Source organism: Miniopterus natalensis, chromosome 8 (assembly GCF_054644295.1).
Source record: "Miniopterus natalensis isolate mMinNat1 chromosome 8, mMinNat1.hap1, whole genome shotgun sequence".
NCBI classification, from domain to species: domain Eukaryota; kingdom Metazoa; phylum Chordata; class Mammalia; order Chiroptera; family Miniopteridae; genus Miniopterus; species Miniopterus natalensis.
In genome coordinates, this window is record NC_142088.1 from 49758007 (window position 1) to 49775597 (window position 17591).

Sequence of the window (17591 nt, forward strand, 5' to 3'; positions counted from 1 at the left end):
TTCTCACTCTCAAGACTATCTATTTGTTAGCTTTCTACAGCTCAAAAGCTTCCTCTGCTTTACAGCCTGCTGGATTCCAGCTTTCCTGACCTTTACCACAACCAACAGAGAGCATGTTTATTTGTACAGTGCTAAATTATAGTACCAGTTTTCTTCCTTTCTTGTTACTTTTGGTTCCTGTGCAGGGTTTGGTTTCTGACATAATATTTCTGACCAACATAACTCAAAATGACGTGTCAGAGACTGAAATTTAAGTGAGCTGATATGTATTTCAACAAGTAGATAAGGCAGAGAGGAGTGAGTAGAATAAAGATTTGTACTTGTATATCTCATCTTTCTTACATGGATTTTTTTTTTTAGTATCTCAATGTAAAATGATGCTGTCTTTTTTAAGAAGTTGATTGAAAGTGAACAAAGTTTAACTTTAGCATTAATAAACACATACACAAACACACTAGCAGTGAAGGATGCCATAAATCATCAGTCACTGTAGATCTTTAGGACAAGAATGGCATATAGGAATCTGAGTTTGTTTCAAGGCAACTCTGAGCCATGCTAGGTCCCTCTTGGTTGCATATCATACACAGCGGGAGAGTCAAGCACAGTTAGTTTGAGATATTTTTAGGATGTCAATCTCAGGAATTATCTGATTGCGCTTGAACTTGGCTATGTATGAAGGCTGGTGTGGGGAGGGCAGCTTTCCCCCGTGAGGCCTGCCAGGTAAAGCCTTTGTAATTGCTTATGGTCAGGCTTAAAAATTTACATACAGGTTTTTAACCAGGAGTTGGACCCCTCACTGGTAAGGATAGACTTGGAGGAGAAAGTGGGGTGTTAATTAGGACCCCAGCTTTTTTATATGCATAGATAAGTTAATTGCAGAATACAGATTTGGAAGAAGAAACCAAGCATTCAGGTTGGGACATATCATATGTGAATCAAGCATGTGAAAATGTGGACTAGACAGTTAGACATAAAGGTCTCTATATAGTTGAAAGTTATAGAAAAGGGATTTATGAGAATGGGTTAAATAGTCTAGAGTGTGTGTAAAATAAAAAGGAAGGGAACTCAAGGCCAAGTCTTAAGACCTCAACATTTAGTTTGAGTAGAACCAGCAAAGGAGATGGAGACGGGGTAGCCATAGAGATAAAGGGTGGCCAGGCATGTGAAGTCAAGAAAATAGGGTATATTGGCAAGGAGAAGGAGGGTGCTCAACTTGCTAAATGCTGCTGAAGGGCCTGACTTGACAAGGTCTAAAAGTAAGTGTTTGTTGTATTTGGCAATATGGAAGTCATTGGTGGTCTTAACAAGATACCCATCAGTTGCCAGATTGAGTGGGTTAAAGAGTAAATGGAAAAATAGAAGGGGAGGGAACACACTTCCCAATTCATTTTATGAGGCCACTATTACCCTGATACCAAAACCAAAGACATTACATGGAAAGAAAGCTACAGACCAATATTTCTTATGAATATAGATCCAAAAATCCTCAACAAAGTACTAGCAAACAAAACTCAGCAACATATAGAAAGAATTGTTGTACACCATGACCAAGAGGAATTTATCCTAAGACTGCAAGATTGGTTTAAAATCTGAAATCAGTTAATGCAATACCCAGATCAATAAGATAAAGGACAAAAACAACATGATCATCTACTGATACAGAAAACATTTGACAAAATTTCACATCCCTTCATGAAAAAAAAAAAAGAAGGAAAAAACACAGGAACAGAAGGAAAAAAACTAGGAACACAAGGGAATGTCCTTAACTGATAAAGAAAATCTATTAAAAAATAACAACACCCACAACCAACATACTTAATGATAAAAAACTGAATGCTTTCCCCCTAAGATCAGGAACAAGACAATACACCTGGGACAATGGCAAAGCTATGTCCTTCAGGAAGAAAAATAAGACACATTAACAGACCAGGAGGAGTGGCTGCAAGTCAGTCATAATCCATGATAAAATCCAGTACTGACAGAAATGTACCTAGTTCATTAAAAAAAGAAATATACTTTGGGAGGGGGAAAATCACCTATTTTTAACATCATGCAAAAGATTTGGGTAATTTTTCACCAAATAATAGGAGATTCAAAGATATTTACAACCCAGTTGCTTCCCTCAAGGAGCTCATAATTTAGCAACAGAAGGGAGCATATAATTACAACCAAAGGTGCCAAGAAATATAACATTATTTTAGCCCTTATATTAGAATTTTTCAAGATAATTAAATGTACGTGAGACGCCAGCCTTTGATCTTCCATTTTCAGTGGCTTGGGAAGAGAGATTATATATGAATAGTAAAAGAACTAATAGGTGCACAGACCTCAGGCCAACATGGAAACCCGTGCCAAGTGGATTCCCAGGGAGCAGTCTCTGAGACAAAGATGAACCTGCAGGAGTTTTCTTGGGCGAGAGTGGGGTGCTCTCAGGAGCAATACACGTGGAAAGGAAGGGAAAGAGAGCAAGATTGGCAGGACTGGAATGCAGACCTGACTGACCCTCTGAGGTGTTCTCAAGCTGGATTTGCCCCCTGTTGGGAAGACAGGGGCCTTATTGCCCTGCACTGATCAATCATGGTTTGCCGGCTGCCTTTGGGAAGGGAGACTGACATGGGGCGAAAAGTCTCTTCTGTCAAGGCAATCCTTGAAGAAGGCTTAACATTGAGAAGTATCTCCTGGCAGCTGAGGAAATAAGGCCTTCAATCCTGAAGGGAGATCAGGATAGCATATTGCAGCACCCTGGCCCAGGGAGGCATTTCCATTCCACTTGTTACCGTACAAACTTCCAGAAAGAATCCTGGAGTGACTGGCATGCGGCCCACCTAGGGAAACAGAGAGAGGACTTGTGTCTGCCTGCACAGAAGTACAAATTCTTATATTTTAGTTAAAACCAAATTTCAATGACAAATGTACTTGTTAGAATATGGGCACCTGTTTCAAACATTGGACTGGACGTTTCCTTTTGATCAACCTTAACAATTAGCACAGATAATCCAAAACCAAGGGAAATCGAAGAAAACTGGGCTATGTAATTTGCAGTACAGATAGGATCACCAGCAAGCCTCTCACTTAACTGTTGAAGGTATAGAATTCAGTCAGTTTCCTGCGAAAAGCTGTGTCTACGTAGCTCCATCTATGTCTTGCTGAAAGGACAAGACCAAATCTTGGCAAAAATGGGAATGAGGTCAATTGAAGTGTTCTCCAGACCTTTTCTAATCATGATATGGCTGTGGCTTGGAGGCTTACAATTAGGACTTATTGTCGAATCTTTCCCCAGAGCAGGAGATGTCTCAGTCCTATCCCCAGGACTTCTGACATCCTCTCCCTACAATTCCCCTTCTTACATCTTACTCCACTTCTAGTGTGGAAGGCTATTCAGAACCTGCCTTCCTGGGAAGTGCTTTGAATGTTTCCTTTTAAGCTGGTGTTTCCCAGTGTTTGCTTCATGGACCATCTGCCTGAAAATCAGGAATGTGTTTAATGCAAATTCCTGAATCCCACCCCAGACCTCCTAATTCAGAATCTCTGAGACCTAAGACAAGGAATCTACAATTTTTTTTACAAGCTGGTAAATGATTGTTAAGCACATTCTCATTGTAAATACCCCCCTGCTCCTCCCTCATGGCCTCAGCTGTCACCCAGGATGAACTCATGTCTGATATCGCTGAGTGTGCTGTCCATCTTGGGGATGGCCTAGTATTTTAACTGAAGATAATCTCTAAGGATTCAGTCTCAGAGGGGAAATCTCAGCCACCAGGGCAAGATGGTGCCTGAAAATGTCCTTCCTTTCTCTTCCCTTTCCTCAGATTTACTTGGTGATAGCCTTGTTTGCTACCCTCCTACAATCTTGCATCTGTCTATAAATACATGTATCAGTCAGGAAACTACAGACAACCTTGGATTTATATGTGGTTTAATAACATCTGGTTAACTAATGCAGTTCTGGGGAAAGCATGTTACAAACAGACATGAAAACAAACTGTCCACATTTGAAAGGATACCTAACGAAGTATTATGGGAAAAGGAAAACAAATAAAAAAGAATTCATTATCAAATGCATTTGAAGTATCCCGAATTACAGTTAAACTGTTTCTTTACCACAGAACTTCTCAGAGCCTTTAAGATGTTAATGTACATTATAAATTTCTCAGAGGAGTCATTATGTCCAGGATTTTCCTGGGGAGCTCTTGAAGTTGTATTATTCTGTGGATCACAGTTGGGGAAAGGCTGTTCTAGATTTTAGCAGGTTGCCATCCATCACTTACTCTCATGCTGTGGCATGGGTCACATTTTCTACATTGTAAAATTCTTTGGCTGAGTTTGATTTCAGGTAATTATCTTAGCTGCTTAGTTCACCTTGGGTTTTGACTGAAACTTTTAGCAAAAGCTTCCATATTAGGCCTTCATTTTCAATAAACTTCAGATTTCAGATCCACATTTCATACTTTATTAAATTTACTTTTAAACATACTATGCAATCGTTGGTCAATGTTTTACAAGTAGATTTTGCTTCCCTTCCTTTTAGCTGAAAGAACTTTATTGAGCCAAATTCAGTTTTCCTGTTCTCAATGTTTATTTGAAAACTGTGTTCTCTATAAAGTCACATTTCAACTGTATCCCTTTAACTTCCTTACCATTTTGATTTTGGTGGGGAAAGCCTTTTGAAACACTTGTGTCTACCTCAAATAAACCTTTAAATTCATACAGTTTTCAGTATAAAGTTCTAAATGACTGCTTTTTAAAGAATCAGATGTTATTTTCATAAATCCTTCATTTCTCTTTCCTTCTCTTGAAAATGGCTTCTATTATTTTCCCAGAAAGTATCAGAGCTTCTTTATTGATAATTTCTAGAATTTTCTTTAAATCTTGAAAGAGTTTAACCATAAAGTACCAATAGGATAACACTGCCAACTTCATCCTAGAGACCTAATCAAGAATCAAGAAGGCACTGAAGTTTTAGAGACTGCAATTTGGAATCATTCCATTCAAATTCCTCTTAGATTATATTGCTGTATAAGATTACAGTTAACGTTTTGATGGCTTTTGTTTCCAGCATCTGCAGAGGTGGGTTGCGATGCGATCTGGGAGAAGGATCTCAATTCACACATTTGCTACCAATTCAACCTGCTTTCTTCTCTCTCCTGGAGTGAGGCACATTCATCATGCCAGATGCAAGGAGGTGCTTTACTAAGTATTGCAGATGAGACTGAAGAAAGTTTCATAAGGAGTAAGTATGGGGACATTGATTGATACAATTAAAATGACTCTTAACAATTACGTCCACATATGCAAAGGTATATTCTGGAGGGGAAAAACTTCCTTGAAAAATATTTTTCTTTATTAATATGGTCCAAACTCACACTCAGAATTTTGACCTGAGCCCCAGGCCATTCCATTTGGCACCCAGTGTTTCTTATTTTCTCCCCCTTGGAGAAGAGAAGCTAAGGCCCCAGCAAGGGGCAGCTCAAGCAAGTGAATCTGGGAGACTTTGAAACTTAGGTACAAATTCCTGCTCTGCTAGAGACCTTAGCCATTGAGTTCCCATTAATAAATAATCAAGTCATTCATTAAGTAAAATCTTTACTATCACTCACTGTGTGCAGGTACGTAATAGGCCTTCTGGTGGATTCCAAAGACCTTAAAATTAAGTTGGAAAAGCAAAAGCACACACATGGTAACTAACAGTATAAGAATAATGTAAGATGTCAAAAGAGTTGTGATAATGGGCTGGGTCTTGTGTTTCACCTATCACCTAAACTATCTCTTACTTCTTCTTTAAAGATTAAATGTGTTTGTGTGTGTGTACATACAACTTTAAAAAAAAAAATTGGAAACATCTGAAAGCATCACAAAATTAGTCACTTTCATTAAAAGTTTTGACACTTCTTTCAAATTTTATTGCATATGTAGTACATGTTTATTCTAGGATAATTTTAAATTTTCATGTATACAGAAAGAAAAACAAGTCTTCCATAATTCCACAATCCAGATAGAACCATGTTTTGCAGCTAAAACACAAATGCATGCGTACATACATAGAATTTCTCGAAAATGGTATTGAATAAAAATACGCAGCAGTTTCACAGTGGTTAGGAGCCGGGACAAGAGAGCCACCTGCCTGGGTTTGAATCCCACCTCTACCACTTACTACCACTTACTACCCAAGCAAGTGACTTAATCTCTCTGTGCCTCAACTTCCTCTCTCTATCAAATGGAAATAATAATCATGCTTACCTCTTGGCAGTGTGGATTACATGTTATAATGCATGTGAAGTCTTAGAAAAGTGCCTGATACACAAAACAAACATTCACTGTGTTAACCATTTAACAACCATGCATGCAGTTTGGTAAAAACACTTATTTATCTTCATATAATGAATATCTGTCCTTGCCTACAAATACAGGTATACATAGTAGGAATAGATAGATACAATTATTTATTTTGTTTTATTTAATTTGTTGGTATTATAAACCACACCTGCACATACCTTTGTGCATAGATCTCCAATTATTTTTCTATAAGTTTGTAGTAGATTCACTGAGTGGAAGTAGAAACACATTTTAAGGTTTTTGAAAGTCATTAATATCTTCCAGAAAGACTGTAACAAATGCATGAACGGTGCATGCCTGCTCCTTTCCCCACAGACATTCCAAAGTGGAAAATTATCATATTGAAACTGATTTGAGTGAATCATATTTCAGAAAAACACTCATTTCCAAAGCTATTGTTAGCCTGTAATGATTTTTATAGAAAATTCTGTGCACCACTTAAGAATTACAATTTTTATCTATCTTTACTGTTGGTATTTCTAATAATAAGGTTTGGACTTACTCTTCAAACTTAAATAACAATTAAAAAATAAGATATGTCAGAGATTTTTATTGAAATACCTCAGTTCTTTAGTTAGAATGGGTATTGTTTAGGAAAACAGAAGTCTGTTCATAAATAAGAAAGCCTCCTCTGATCAAGGTACTTTTTTTATAAGACTAGGCTAATCACCGATGAACATTAACTATGGTATAAGGAATTATCTAAGTTGTCACAAATGCCAAGAAATATCCAAAGGAATTTAAATTTGAGTTTTAAGTAAAATAGACTGTTTGGGTACCTTTGAACACAGATTATAAATTGCACAATGATTTTTTTATGTGTATTGTTAAAACAATTTCACAGAGGGTATTCAAAGTTAAGTCTAAGATAAGAATTACTAATATTTAAATATTTTAAGTAGATTATTTAAAAATATCACTTGGTACTTACCCCCATAGGAAATGTGAAAATTTCTCTATCTTGTCGATCCATTTTCCATTCCTCCTCTTGCCACCAGGATATGATCTAATCAAATGATGCCATTGAAAAGTTTAATCAACATTAGGAAGAGGCTCTATGTTAATGCCACAGGAATTTGGAAGATCAGAGTACGTGACTGTTATGCTGTTTCTGTTTAGTGATTTCTGGGCTCTCAAAATTATAAAGCACCTTTCCTCTTTCCTTATTGTGTTACATTCTTCCAGTTGTTCACTATGGTATTGAAATGTCCAAGCACAGAGGATGCTGCAGCCTTGTTAAGTGAATTCGCTGACCTCTGTAACCTGAGTGACCATACAATGGATCATCCAAGCAGACTCTTTTGAGAGTAAAAGCAGCTGTGATTCATCATTATTCTGGAACTACCGACATAACATAAACCATGAGTCTTCCAGGCAAACTGGGACATATAGTCACCTTATTTATAACTCTTATCTGCCAGGGTCTCAGTCTCAGGCAAAATAAATTGGGTTCCAAAGCAGATGAACCATGAGAGAGCAAGGCTCTCTTCTGTAGATGAAAAGATTAAATGGGTAAAGAAGATCAAATATATGATGATGGATAGAAACTAGACTTTTGGTGATGAGCATTCAGTAACATAGACAGATATCAAATTATAATGTTGTACACCTAAAATTTATATGCTGCATCAACCAATGTTAATAAATAAATAAATAAATAAGTAAATAAATAAATAAATAAATAAAATTAAATGGCAATATTTGAAAGTGTCACAAAATTAGCCACTTTCACTGGAAGTTGTTGACACTCTTTTCCCCCCAAATTTTATAGTACAAGCAGCACATGTTTATTCTAGAATAATATTTTAAATTCAGGTCCACAAAAAGAAAAAAACAAGAAAGATTTCCCTTAATTCTTCAATTTTGATACTCCTGTTCTTCTGCACAAGCATGTCAATGCACGTGTTTGCACATAGCATTTATAACCAAAATGGCATTGAATTAAAACGTGAGGAGCTGTGGCGCAGCGGTTGGGAGTAGGAGCCACAGAGGCAGCCCGACAGAAAAACTTCTCAGCCCAAGCTGAAGAATCATTCGCATCGTGCATGGCCCTTACGGTCCAACCTGCTATGGCTCCCTCTGGGTCCCCTGGTCACTTGGATCCAGACTCCTCAGCTGGAGTCCTGTGTCTCCAGGCTGAAGTCACCAGTCCCATGTGGCGAGAGTGGCCCTGGACACTGCGGCCTCCACCTTCTAGAACCCTGAGAGCACAGTGCACACAAACGAGCTGGTCTCACAGCCTCGCGCTCCTGGATGGACGAGCAGCCCTCGAGAGGCCGCACCGAGGCGCTTACCCGCTTCACCGCTGCTGTCAGCGAGCCTTAGGGGACTGCCAGCTTCCTCAAGATGGGGGAGGCTGGGTCTTTACCCTGAAGCCCAGGCAGGGGCTCGCAGCACTTAAACCCTTTTCTGTCATTGACAGGAGTTAATTTATGACTCCGTGCTCCAGGCATAGAAAAACAAGAAAGAAGTGTAACATTGATTTTTTTTTTTTTACACTCTAATTTCTCTTCATCTCAGAGCACTTAAGCAGTGAGGCCGTGGAGGTGTGGATGGGCCTGAACCAGCTGGATGGAAATGCGGGCTGGCGGTGGGCTGACAGAGCACCGCTCAGCTACCTGAACTGGAGCCCAGGTACCCGCAGCACCTGTTTCCCTTCACCAGGGGCATCGTCCCGCAGCCTAAAACAGCAGCATTTCCCGTGTAGAGACAAGGCAGATTATTTTGAAAGTGTTTTTCAAAAAATGTTAAGCCTGACTTAATGACTGTAAAGCTTTTTCCAGACTAAAAAAAAAAAAATGGAGGCCAAGAAAGTAAGCTGTGTATTTTGCCAAGGTTTTGAGAGGATCTTGGTCAGAGCCAAGATTCTAGTCAGCTGTTTTAAAAATAGCCACAGATAGCAAAATATTTCTCTACTTCAAAACAATAAAGTCAGCTGTTGCCAACTTTGGGAAATCATTTCATTGTCATGCCTGGATTTCAACTGCAAAATCATAAATATAATAAAACATCTTAAAGGATTTACTGTATATGCCAAAGAGAAGGGTTGTCTCCTTGATGTTAAAGCTACATTTTAATATATATTAAACAAACTGCTTTTGCTTCTAACATTAAATACATACACACTGTATTTTCAGACATAACATTTGAGCCATTTGTTGAATATCACTGTGGAACATTTAATTCATTTATGCCAAATGCCTGGAGAAGTCGGGACTGTGAGGTCACCTTACCTTATGTATGTAAAAAATACCTAAACCACACTGATCAAGGAGTAGTTGGTAAGTGTTTTCATTTTAAGTTGTTTTTATGAGTTGCTTACGTGTCCTTTCAGTATATTCAAAGTCCTCCGTTTTTGCTAATAATTCATAATTTAAACTTAGCTAAGGCTAGTTTTGTATTTGTAGTAATAAAAGTGTAACAAGATAATATCTGTTATTCCAAAAGCACCATGAATTTAACAAATGCATTTAGGTTGTTAACAAACTAAAGCAAAGTAACCTAACCATATGAAAATATTTTCTTCCTCTCTTTTTTAAAAAATTTGCATTCTTAGTCATTCTGTATTAGAAAAACAAAAGATGCTACCTTTTCTATTCTAGTTTTGAGTTTTATTGATAGTTGCCCTAGAAATTAAATATAAATTAGAAAACAGTTTTACAGAATTCTTTACTTCATTGATTTCCTATCACACTTATATCTCTTAATAGTAAGACATCCTCCTCTTGGAGTAGCATACAAAACTTTTAGGCGTGACTTAAATACTACCTAATTACAATCTAGTACCTGGAAACCCAATTATTTCTGTTTTTAAGGTCTATTACCTCTTTTTAGTTTCTGTGGGAATTAACTTCTTAACTAAAAAAAACAGAGATTAAACATAACCATCATTAAAAGAATCACTACCAGCATAATCAGAAACAACTCTAGGTTTAAAATAGTAAGCTGAGTTATCATTTTAAAATATTATTCCTTACAAACAGGCTTTAACTTTTTTATTTTCCTTTAAGTAGCTAAAACCTATGGCTATCCTAGATTCCACAATGTAGAATATGGGGGCTGGGGGCAGAAGAAGCATGGTGCCCTTTTTTTTTTTTTTTAGAGATTTCTTTCATTGTTTCAATAATGTGTTGAAATTACTGTAATTGCTCTTACCCTCCCCCTCTCCCTGTCATTTTCCTTTCTCCATTTTTTCCTTCTTTATTTGGTCTTTCTTACACCGTCTTGCACTCCCTTTTTTTCCTTCTGTTTTATTTACTCCCCCCGTTGTACTACTAACTGAGCCAGAGACCAGACGTGAGGGCAGTTAAGCTAAGTTTGTTTGGATTAGTTGCTGTTGCTTCAAGTTCGACAAATCCCTTTGATGATCTAGTCCAGTGTTTCAAACTAGGTTTACAGGATTCCCAGGTTCTTTGCTTGACTCCACCTTTGCTTCAATCAGAGACGCTCCTGTTTTATCTTTTTATCTTTAGAGTGAAGTTTAAGGTCCTATTTTTAAAAAGGGTTCTGTGACTCATTTTTTAGGTTGAAAACCACTTGAGTAGATGGTATCTAAATGTTCTACATTCTTCAGCTGTGATGCTAATTGCTGTCAGAGCCCTAAAAGCAATTTTAAAAGAATGTCTTGTTTCCCAAATAGCAGTGGAATTATAACTAACTAAATTAGCGCTTAAGGGAGGCACTCAGTTGTGGTTAATAAAATAAAGTAAAAATGCTATCACCAGGTTGGGGGTAAGCTCCTGGAAGAAGAGAGCCAAAACTTTCCATGCACACCACTGCCTTCCCCCCCAACCTCAAAGAATCATGACACTGTTTTCCTTTAAATCTCACCCAGAGTTCATATGAATCCAGAGGACACCACAGGCACTCAGCCGGGCCCTCAAGATGAAATCTATTTGTCACCTCTACTCTAGAGGAAATGTCCAGAATTTCAGACTCTTTTCAGCTGAGGATAAATATCTACCCCCACCCACATACTGTACATGAAATATCATTTAAATTGTGGTTCACAGTACTCCTTTTTCAGTGTGAAAACATTTTAGAAATGGAGAACCTTAACTGGTTAATTTTTATCTAGCTTTGACTCTCAGTTTTAGCTATATGACCTTTACCAAGTCTCCTTACCTCTTTGTGCCTTGGATATCTCATCTGGAAAAATGAAATATGGGATCTCATCTGAGATTCATTAGATCCTAGATCTAGATCTGGGTCATAGATTGTATCCTTCTCAACTCTGAAGATCTAGAATCCTATAATTTGTGTTATTGTTTCATATGTTTTCTGTTTTTCAAAAATTTAAAGCAATCATATTTTGATGACTATATTTATTTTTATATTAAGATTAATATTTATATCAAGAGTAATGAGTAATGTTTTTTAAATGTGGGAAATGACATTGGTGTTTTTTGTTGTTGTTGGTTTAAAAAGAAAAAGATACTTGGAAATATTATCCTACCCAGTGTGAGCCTGGCTGGAATCCCCACAATCAGAATTGCTATAAACTTCAGAAAGAAGGAAGGACCTGGAATGAGGCTTTGCATTATTGCCAGTCTGATAACAGTACATTAATAGACATAACTTCGTTAGCAGAGGTGGAATTTTTTGTAACCCTCCTTGGAAATGGTGAGTGCCAAATGTCTTTGACTTAATGCAATATAATGTAGTAACAGTCTTTATTAGCAGAGTAGAAAACGAAATTAAGCTATTTAAAAGTGATTATTTATGGCACATATATCTAAAGTTTCTAAATAATACCCAGGAGTGCAAATTCATTGGATTTTTACAAAATATATGCTCAGAAACTCTGTAACAGCTCACATATGCCAGATATATTAGATGTTTTTATATTTTTTTAAAGGGGCAAATGTCATTTTCTGAAACTTCTAATAGAAAAACCTAAACCTTTAATTTAGTTACATGGCTACTAGAAAGCAGTAATGTACTGTGGTTATATAATTTAAGCAATAAAGGGGATTGCTTAGACAAATAATTGTATTTAAATAACTTTAGCCAGTGCAAATAGATCATTTATTTGGTGCAGTGGTTTTCAAACTTTGTGACATGTTCAGGAGTTCCAAGTTTCTAGGCCTCCACCCAGCTTTAGTGCATCAGAGCAGGTGTTATATATATAATATAGAATTCTGCCAGGAAATACTGAAATCACTGGCTTAGAGTAAATTTTTAAAATGAAAACAATCTCCAGACTCTATTATGATGACCTTCTCAAGTTAGGTTTTAGTTTAGAATGAAAACCAAAATCTGTCTCTGTCATCTCTCCTCACCCTTCCCATTTGGGATTAAAAGAACCCAGTGGCTGCCTCTGTTTCAATAGGGCACTTGGACATCTCTCAGCCACTTGGGGTCTTTGCACCCTACCTGGCTGTCTAACTTTATTTATATTTCAGGCAACCCTATTGTTCCCATGCTTTTAAGAGTTTCTGTTCCTTTTTCCCTTGGCAAAAAAAAAAGGGGGGGGGGAGGGAATGTATCATGAAGCTAGACTCTCATTAAAAGTTATTTTGTGTGTGGGCCCTCCCTTTTCCTAGTCCAATAGACATTCCTGTTTTTCCTTTATTTAGGCAGAAACAAAACAGACATTTCAGATCTACTTTCCACCCAGCATCAAGGACCAGAGTCCCGCAACCTGCCCTGCGTTTAAGCGCTTTCTGAGCCTTGGCCTTAGCTCCCCCTCCTCCTCACCTATGAGGCCTATATCTGCAGGTCAGATAGTACAGTGTAGGAGGAAAGGTGTAAGTAGGTATTTCTGCCAAGGCTTAAAGCAGGTTTCATCACACGAAGAAATCACTTGTAAAGTGGTATATTTTGGAAATAGCCCCAGTGCAATATCTCCTTTGGGTAACATAGAATTCCTGTAAGTAACTTATATTTATCTCTTACAGAAAATGCATCAGAAACATGGATTGGGTTGAGCAGCAATAAAACTCCAGTTTCCTTTGAGTGGTCTAATGGCTCCTCAGTCACCTTTACTAATTGGCATACACTTGAACCCCAAATTTTTCCAAATAGAAGCCAGTTATGTGTCTCAGCAGAGAAATCTGTAAGTTTGTTTGTTTGTTCAATGCTCCCTTTGCTAGATTTGTATTGAGGGCCACCTGCACCAGGCCTCGGGCTGTGGCAGAGACTGAAACAGGCACACCTGCTCCTCGTGGGGCTTCCCTGCTAGGCAGTAAACATGCACCCACAGGAAAAAACAGGGTGATTATCGTTGTCATGATAGCTCTGAGGAGATAGTGACATGATGGTTGGGGCAGCTACTTCAGACAGAACTGTCAGGGAAGGGTCTCTGAAGAGGTGACATTTAAGCTGGGATTTAAAGAACAAAAAACATCTTGAAGAGCAGGGAGAATAGCATTCCAGACAGGGTGCAGTTTGTAGAAAAGCCCAAAGGCAAGCTAAGGCTCGACATGTCTGATAACCAAAAAGACCAGTGTGGTGAAGAAGGGGTGAATGGTGAGGGCGTGGCAGGAGGAATGCAAAAATGTGAGGCTTATGAGTCCAGTATAGGAGCCACTCTGAAGCTTCAAGGAGATGAAGTAACTGTGGCTGCTACACAGAGAGCAGGGTGGAGAGGGAGAAGGTGGGAAGCAGAGAAGCCAGCTTGGAGGCGACTCCAGCGGTTGAATTAGTGTAGCGAGTGTAGAGACAAGCAGACAGATCCGCAGACTCTGGAAGACAGGAGCTATTGCTAAATGAGATGTGGGCGTGAGAGAGGTAAGCCTTTAGCTTGAGCAACCACCATCTTGGCGGAGGTGCCCTTGTCTAAGATGACGAAGATAAGAGACAGACTGAGATGTTGAGAGATTATTCTGGAAAGCGATGGCTTTTAAGCTCCATTATCTTCTTAACATAAAAGGTTTTCCACAGTATGTGCAACCTCTGAAAATTGTGAATCAATGGAAAATCCTGCTCCTTTCCTCCCAGTGGCCTTAACATCACACTTATCCCAATTCTCTAGTTTCTCGTTTATCTAAAACATCTGACTATACAGAATTAGTTTAATCCCAAGCCATTTGAAGGGTTTATTATATGTTTAAAATAGACTTACTCTCTTTGATCAGCTGGCTGAACTTGCTGGCTGGCTTTTAGGTTATTGGGATTGGGTGGGTGTCCTCACTCTTTGAAACACCAGGATACCAGATCAAGTTCCTCCAAAAAGCAATTTATTCATGTTCCTTAAATAGCTTGACAAAGGGATGGTGCCAGCCAAACATGGGAAGTTTCTCAGCATGTGTTTTTATTGTTTTATCTTTTAAGGCTGTCATGGAGCTGTGCGGTTACAGTCGTAGAGGAGAGGCAGTGTCGGGGAGCCACATGACCTCTCGAAATGTTTGTCCTGGGTCTAACTCTGCTCCAAGTCACCACGATTTATTCTATAATATTTGATGCTTTGTTGGTTCATTAGTTTTGATATAACAGAGATGACCTTCATTTTCTACTGACATTCTCCTGTTTTATTTGACAAACATGGGCACTGCACTTAGCATGTTCACAGAACAGGAGCCAACATTTGGACAGAGAAATTATTTTTAAGAGAGTAAGGATAGGTGCTGATATCACTGAGTGTGGCAGGTCAGTGCTGCTGTCGGTGTGATATTTTGTGGTCCCCTTTTTGTGAGCTCAGTAGCTCCTTAAACAGTAGATGAGTAAAAAGCAACATTTATTCCCTTGAAGTAGAACTCAATGTGAATATAATTATTATAATTAACAAGTCACCTAAGCATGGTTGAAGCCTAAATTTGGATATGAGAACCTAGAAAGCTATTTACCCATCCATCCATCTATCCATCCATCCGATAGTTATTAAACAACTACTGTGTACCTTACACTAGCCTGTAACTGAAGACTCCACAGGGGAGGCTACAGAGCTGCTCTTGCAGGTGACAGGGTCAGCCTCCTACACAGTATGTCCCTTAGGGTCCTGGAAGGGCTCCTTATTCCCCTAAAACTCTGCCTGCCTGAGATACTGCCTAAAATGTGAATTGTGTGGTTTTAGCCTATCAATCTGAGTTGTGTTAAAATAAAAAATTATTTGGAAAGGAAGATAAAGTCTCAATCTGTTAGCAGTTGTATTTCCCACTTAGAAGCGGGTAGAGAGGAAGTAGCACTCTCACCAGGGCAGCAGAATGGCTCCATCCACGTGGCTGGCCTCCAGACCAACAGCACCAGCATCACCGGAAAATCTGTTAGAAATGTGAATGCTCAGGTCCCACCTGACTTAATGAATGAGACACACGGGGCCCAGTCATCTGTGTTTTAGTAACCCCTCCAGGCAACTGTGGTACATTCTAAAAATTGAGAATTACTGCTCCAACCCATCTTTTTAAAAAGAAAAATTGAGAACAGCTTAATGTAAAGCTAGCTGAGCCAGGTACTAAATCCTAGCTCCCAATTTTTACTGCCTACAGGTCCTTATGCAAGGTATTAAACCTAATCTTTTACATGGGAGTAATAATGCATACCTCACAGGAACGCTGAGATAATATATGAAAGTCACTCGACATTAAGCCTGGCACGCGTCTAGAAATATTTATTGCTGCTCCCCTCCTGCCCCCTAATCTAGGGTTGCATGTTGTGCAATTGTTTACGTGCTGGAGAGAGAGCGGGGCCTCCCACTCAGGTACAGAGAGAAACAACTCTTCCTAATGACGACATGAGGTCCTAACACATTAGTGCATCCTGAAACACTTATTATTAGTCATATTTTTATTCAAAGTAATTGGTGTTGCTTATCAGCATCAGTAATGGGATATATTCATTCATCTGGTGATGTTTTCCCCTTAGGAGGGACACTGGAAGGTGAAAAACTGTGGGGAAGCACTGCCTTACGTCTGCGAGAAGCCAGGCCACGTCCTTTCCCACGCTGGGTCAGGCTGTCAGGAGGTGAGTGCCTTACCCTCGTGATTTAGGGGCAGGCACTTCACAACTAGAAAAATTTATTCACCATCGATTTAAAGTGAACCTCTCCCCCCTCTCCTGCTTTTGCTGCCTCTTCCCTTTCTTTCCCCTCCCTCCCTTCCTTCTGTCCTTCCCTCCTCCGTTTTTTTCTGAGTGTGGGCTACTTTTAACAAACCAAACAGTCATCAGCTAGAGTCACCTGAAGGATTAACAGCTCTGCGAGGACTTTCTTGCCACCCTCTTCAACCTAAGACTACTTTTGAGATAAAATAAAAGTAAATGTGAAAGCAAATGCCTTCCTTTAAGTCAGAAAGCGAACTGCTGCATCCAAACGCCTGCTTGCCGGTTCACTTTCCTTAAACTTAAATATTTGACTAGATACAATCATGCAGAGAAGTACCGTTCAAAATATATTTATTATTTGGTAAAGAGATAATAAAAAAGTAATGCTTTAAGTAATAAAGCTTTTTCAGTACTTTAAGTAATAAAAAAAAACACTTAATACTTTAGGTTTAAAATACATTTAATATCCTGCAGTAAAGTTACCAAAAAAATCTACCTATCAGTATCCTCAACACATGCCTTCTCTCTCTCTCTCTCTCTCTCTCTCTCTCTCTCTCACACACACACACACACACACACACACAAAAGAATTTGGATTTAAATATTGCAGATTTTTAGATTGTATGAATATCAAAATTTTCCCAAACTGGGCTTTTATGCAATCCTGCTTGAATTATTTTTCCTTCTAATTCAATTATTTATGTACCAATTAAACAATAATCCATCTCTCCAGAAACTACATTTTATTTATTAATCAGTGCATAAACATATGAATCTTCATACTCTAGCTGCACAATACACATGCCATAGCTGACATGTTGCTGAACATTTTATTCCATGATTATAATTCCTGAATTAGTGATAACTGATCACTAATCTAATCTCTATCTAAACAGAAAAATTTTTTTAAAATTTGTCTCACTGTGTCTTTCAAGGCAACTCAACATGCTTTGTGTTGAAAGGCTGATTAGCTTCTTACACAGCAGGAACAGAGCTGATGTTCTCTTTGAACTTTGCAGACTGCTTCCCCTTGCTGGCCAGCACCACCAGTATTTAAAGATTCTCAGTTCAGACCCAAGTCTCAACTTTATGGCAAAATTCCCATTAATTTCTTTATGCATCATCAGTCTATGGGTATGGTTTCAAAAGGTTCCTTTCTTTTAGCCAGTTGCTTCAATGTAATTCTCTAATCAGTCTGCACATACAAAATTAATGTATAAAATAAATCTTGATCATTTCAAAGCAAAGGAAAAAAATTATTTTTTCCTCTGAGTCACTTT

General features: G+C 38.4%; 1 protein-coding gene across 2 annotated transcripts in view; it reads left to right on the top strand.

Annotated features, from left to right (window-relative positions):
* Positions 1–17591, top strand: part of PLA2R1 (phospholipase A2 receptor 1) — a 93995-nt gene that overhangs the window by 22456 nt on the left and 53948 nt on the right. For both annotated transcript variants that reach the window (XM_087819816.1, XM_087819817.1), the window contains exons 4-9: positions 5057–5230; positions 8854–8967; positions 9471–9614; positions 11761–11955; positions 13233–13390; positions 16135–16233. In XM_087819816.1, coding sequence (XP_087675942.1) covers positions 5057–5230; positions 8854–8967; positions 9471–9614; positions 11761–11955; positions 13233–13390; positions 16135–16233 — 884 coding nt within the window. The remainder of the gene's footprint in view (positions 1–5056; positions 5231–8853; positions 8968–9470; positions 9615–11760; positions 11956–13232; positions 13391–16134; positions 16234–17591) is intronic.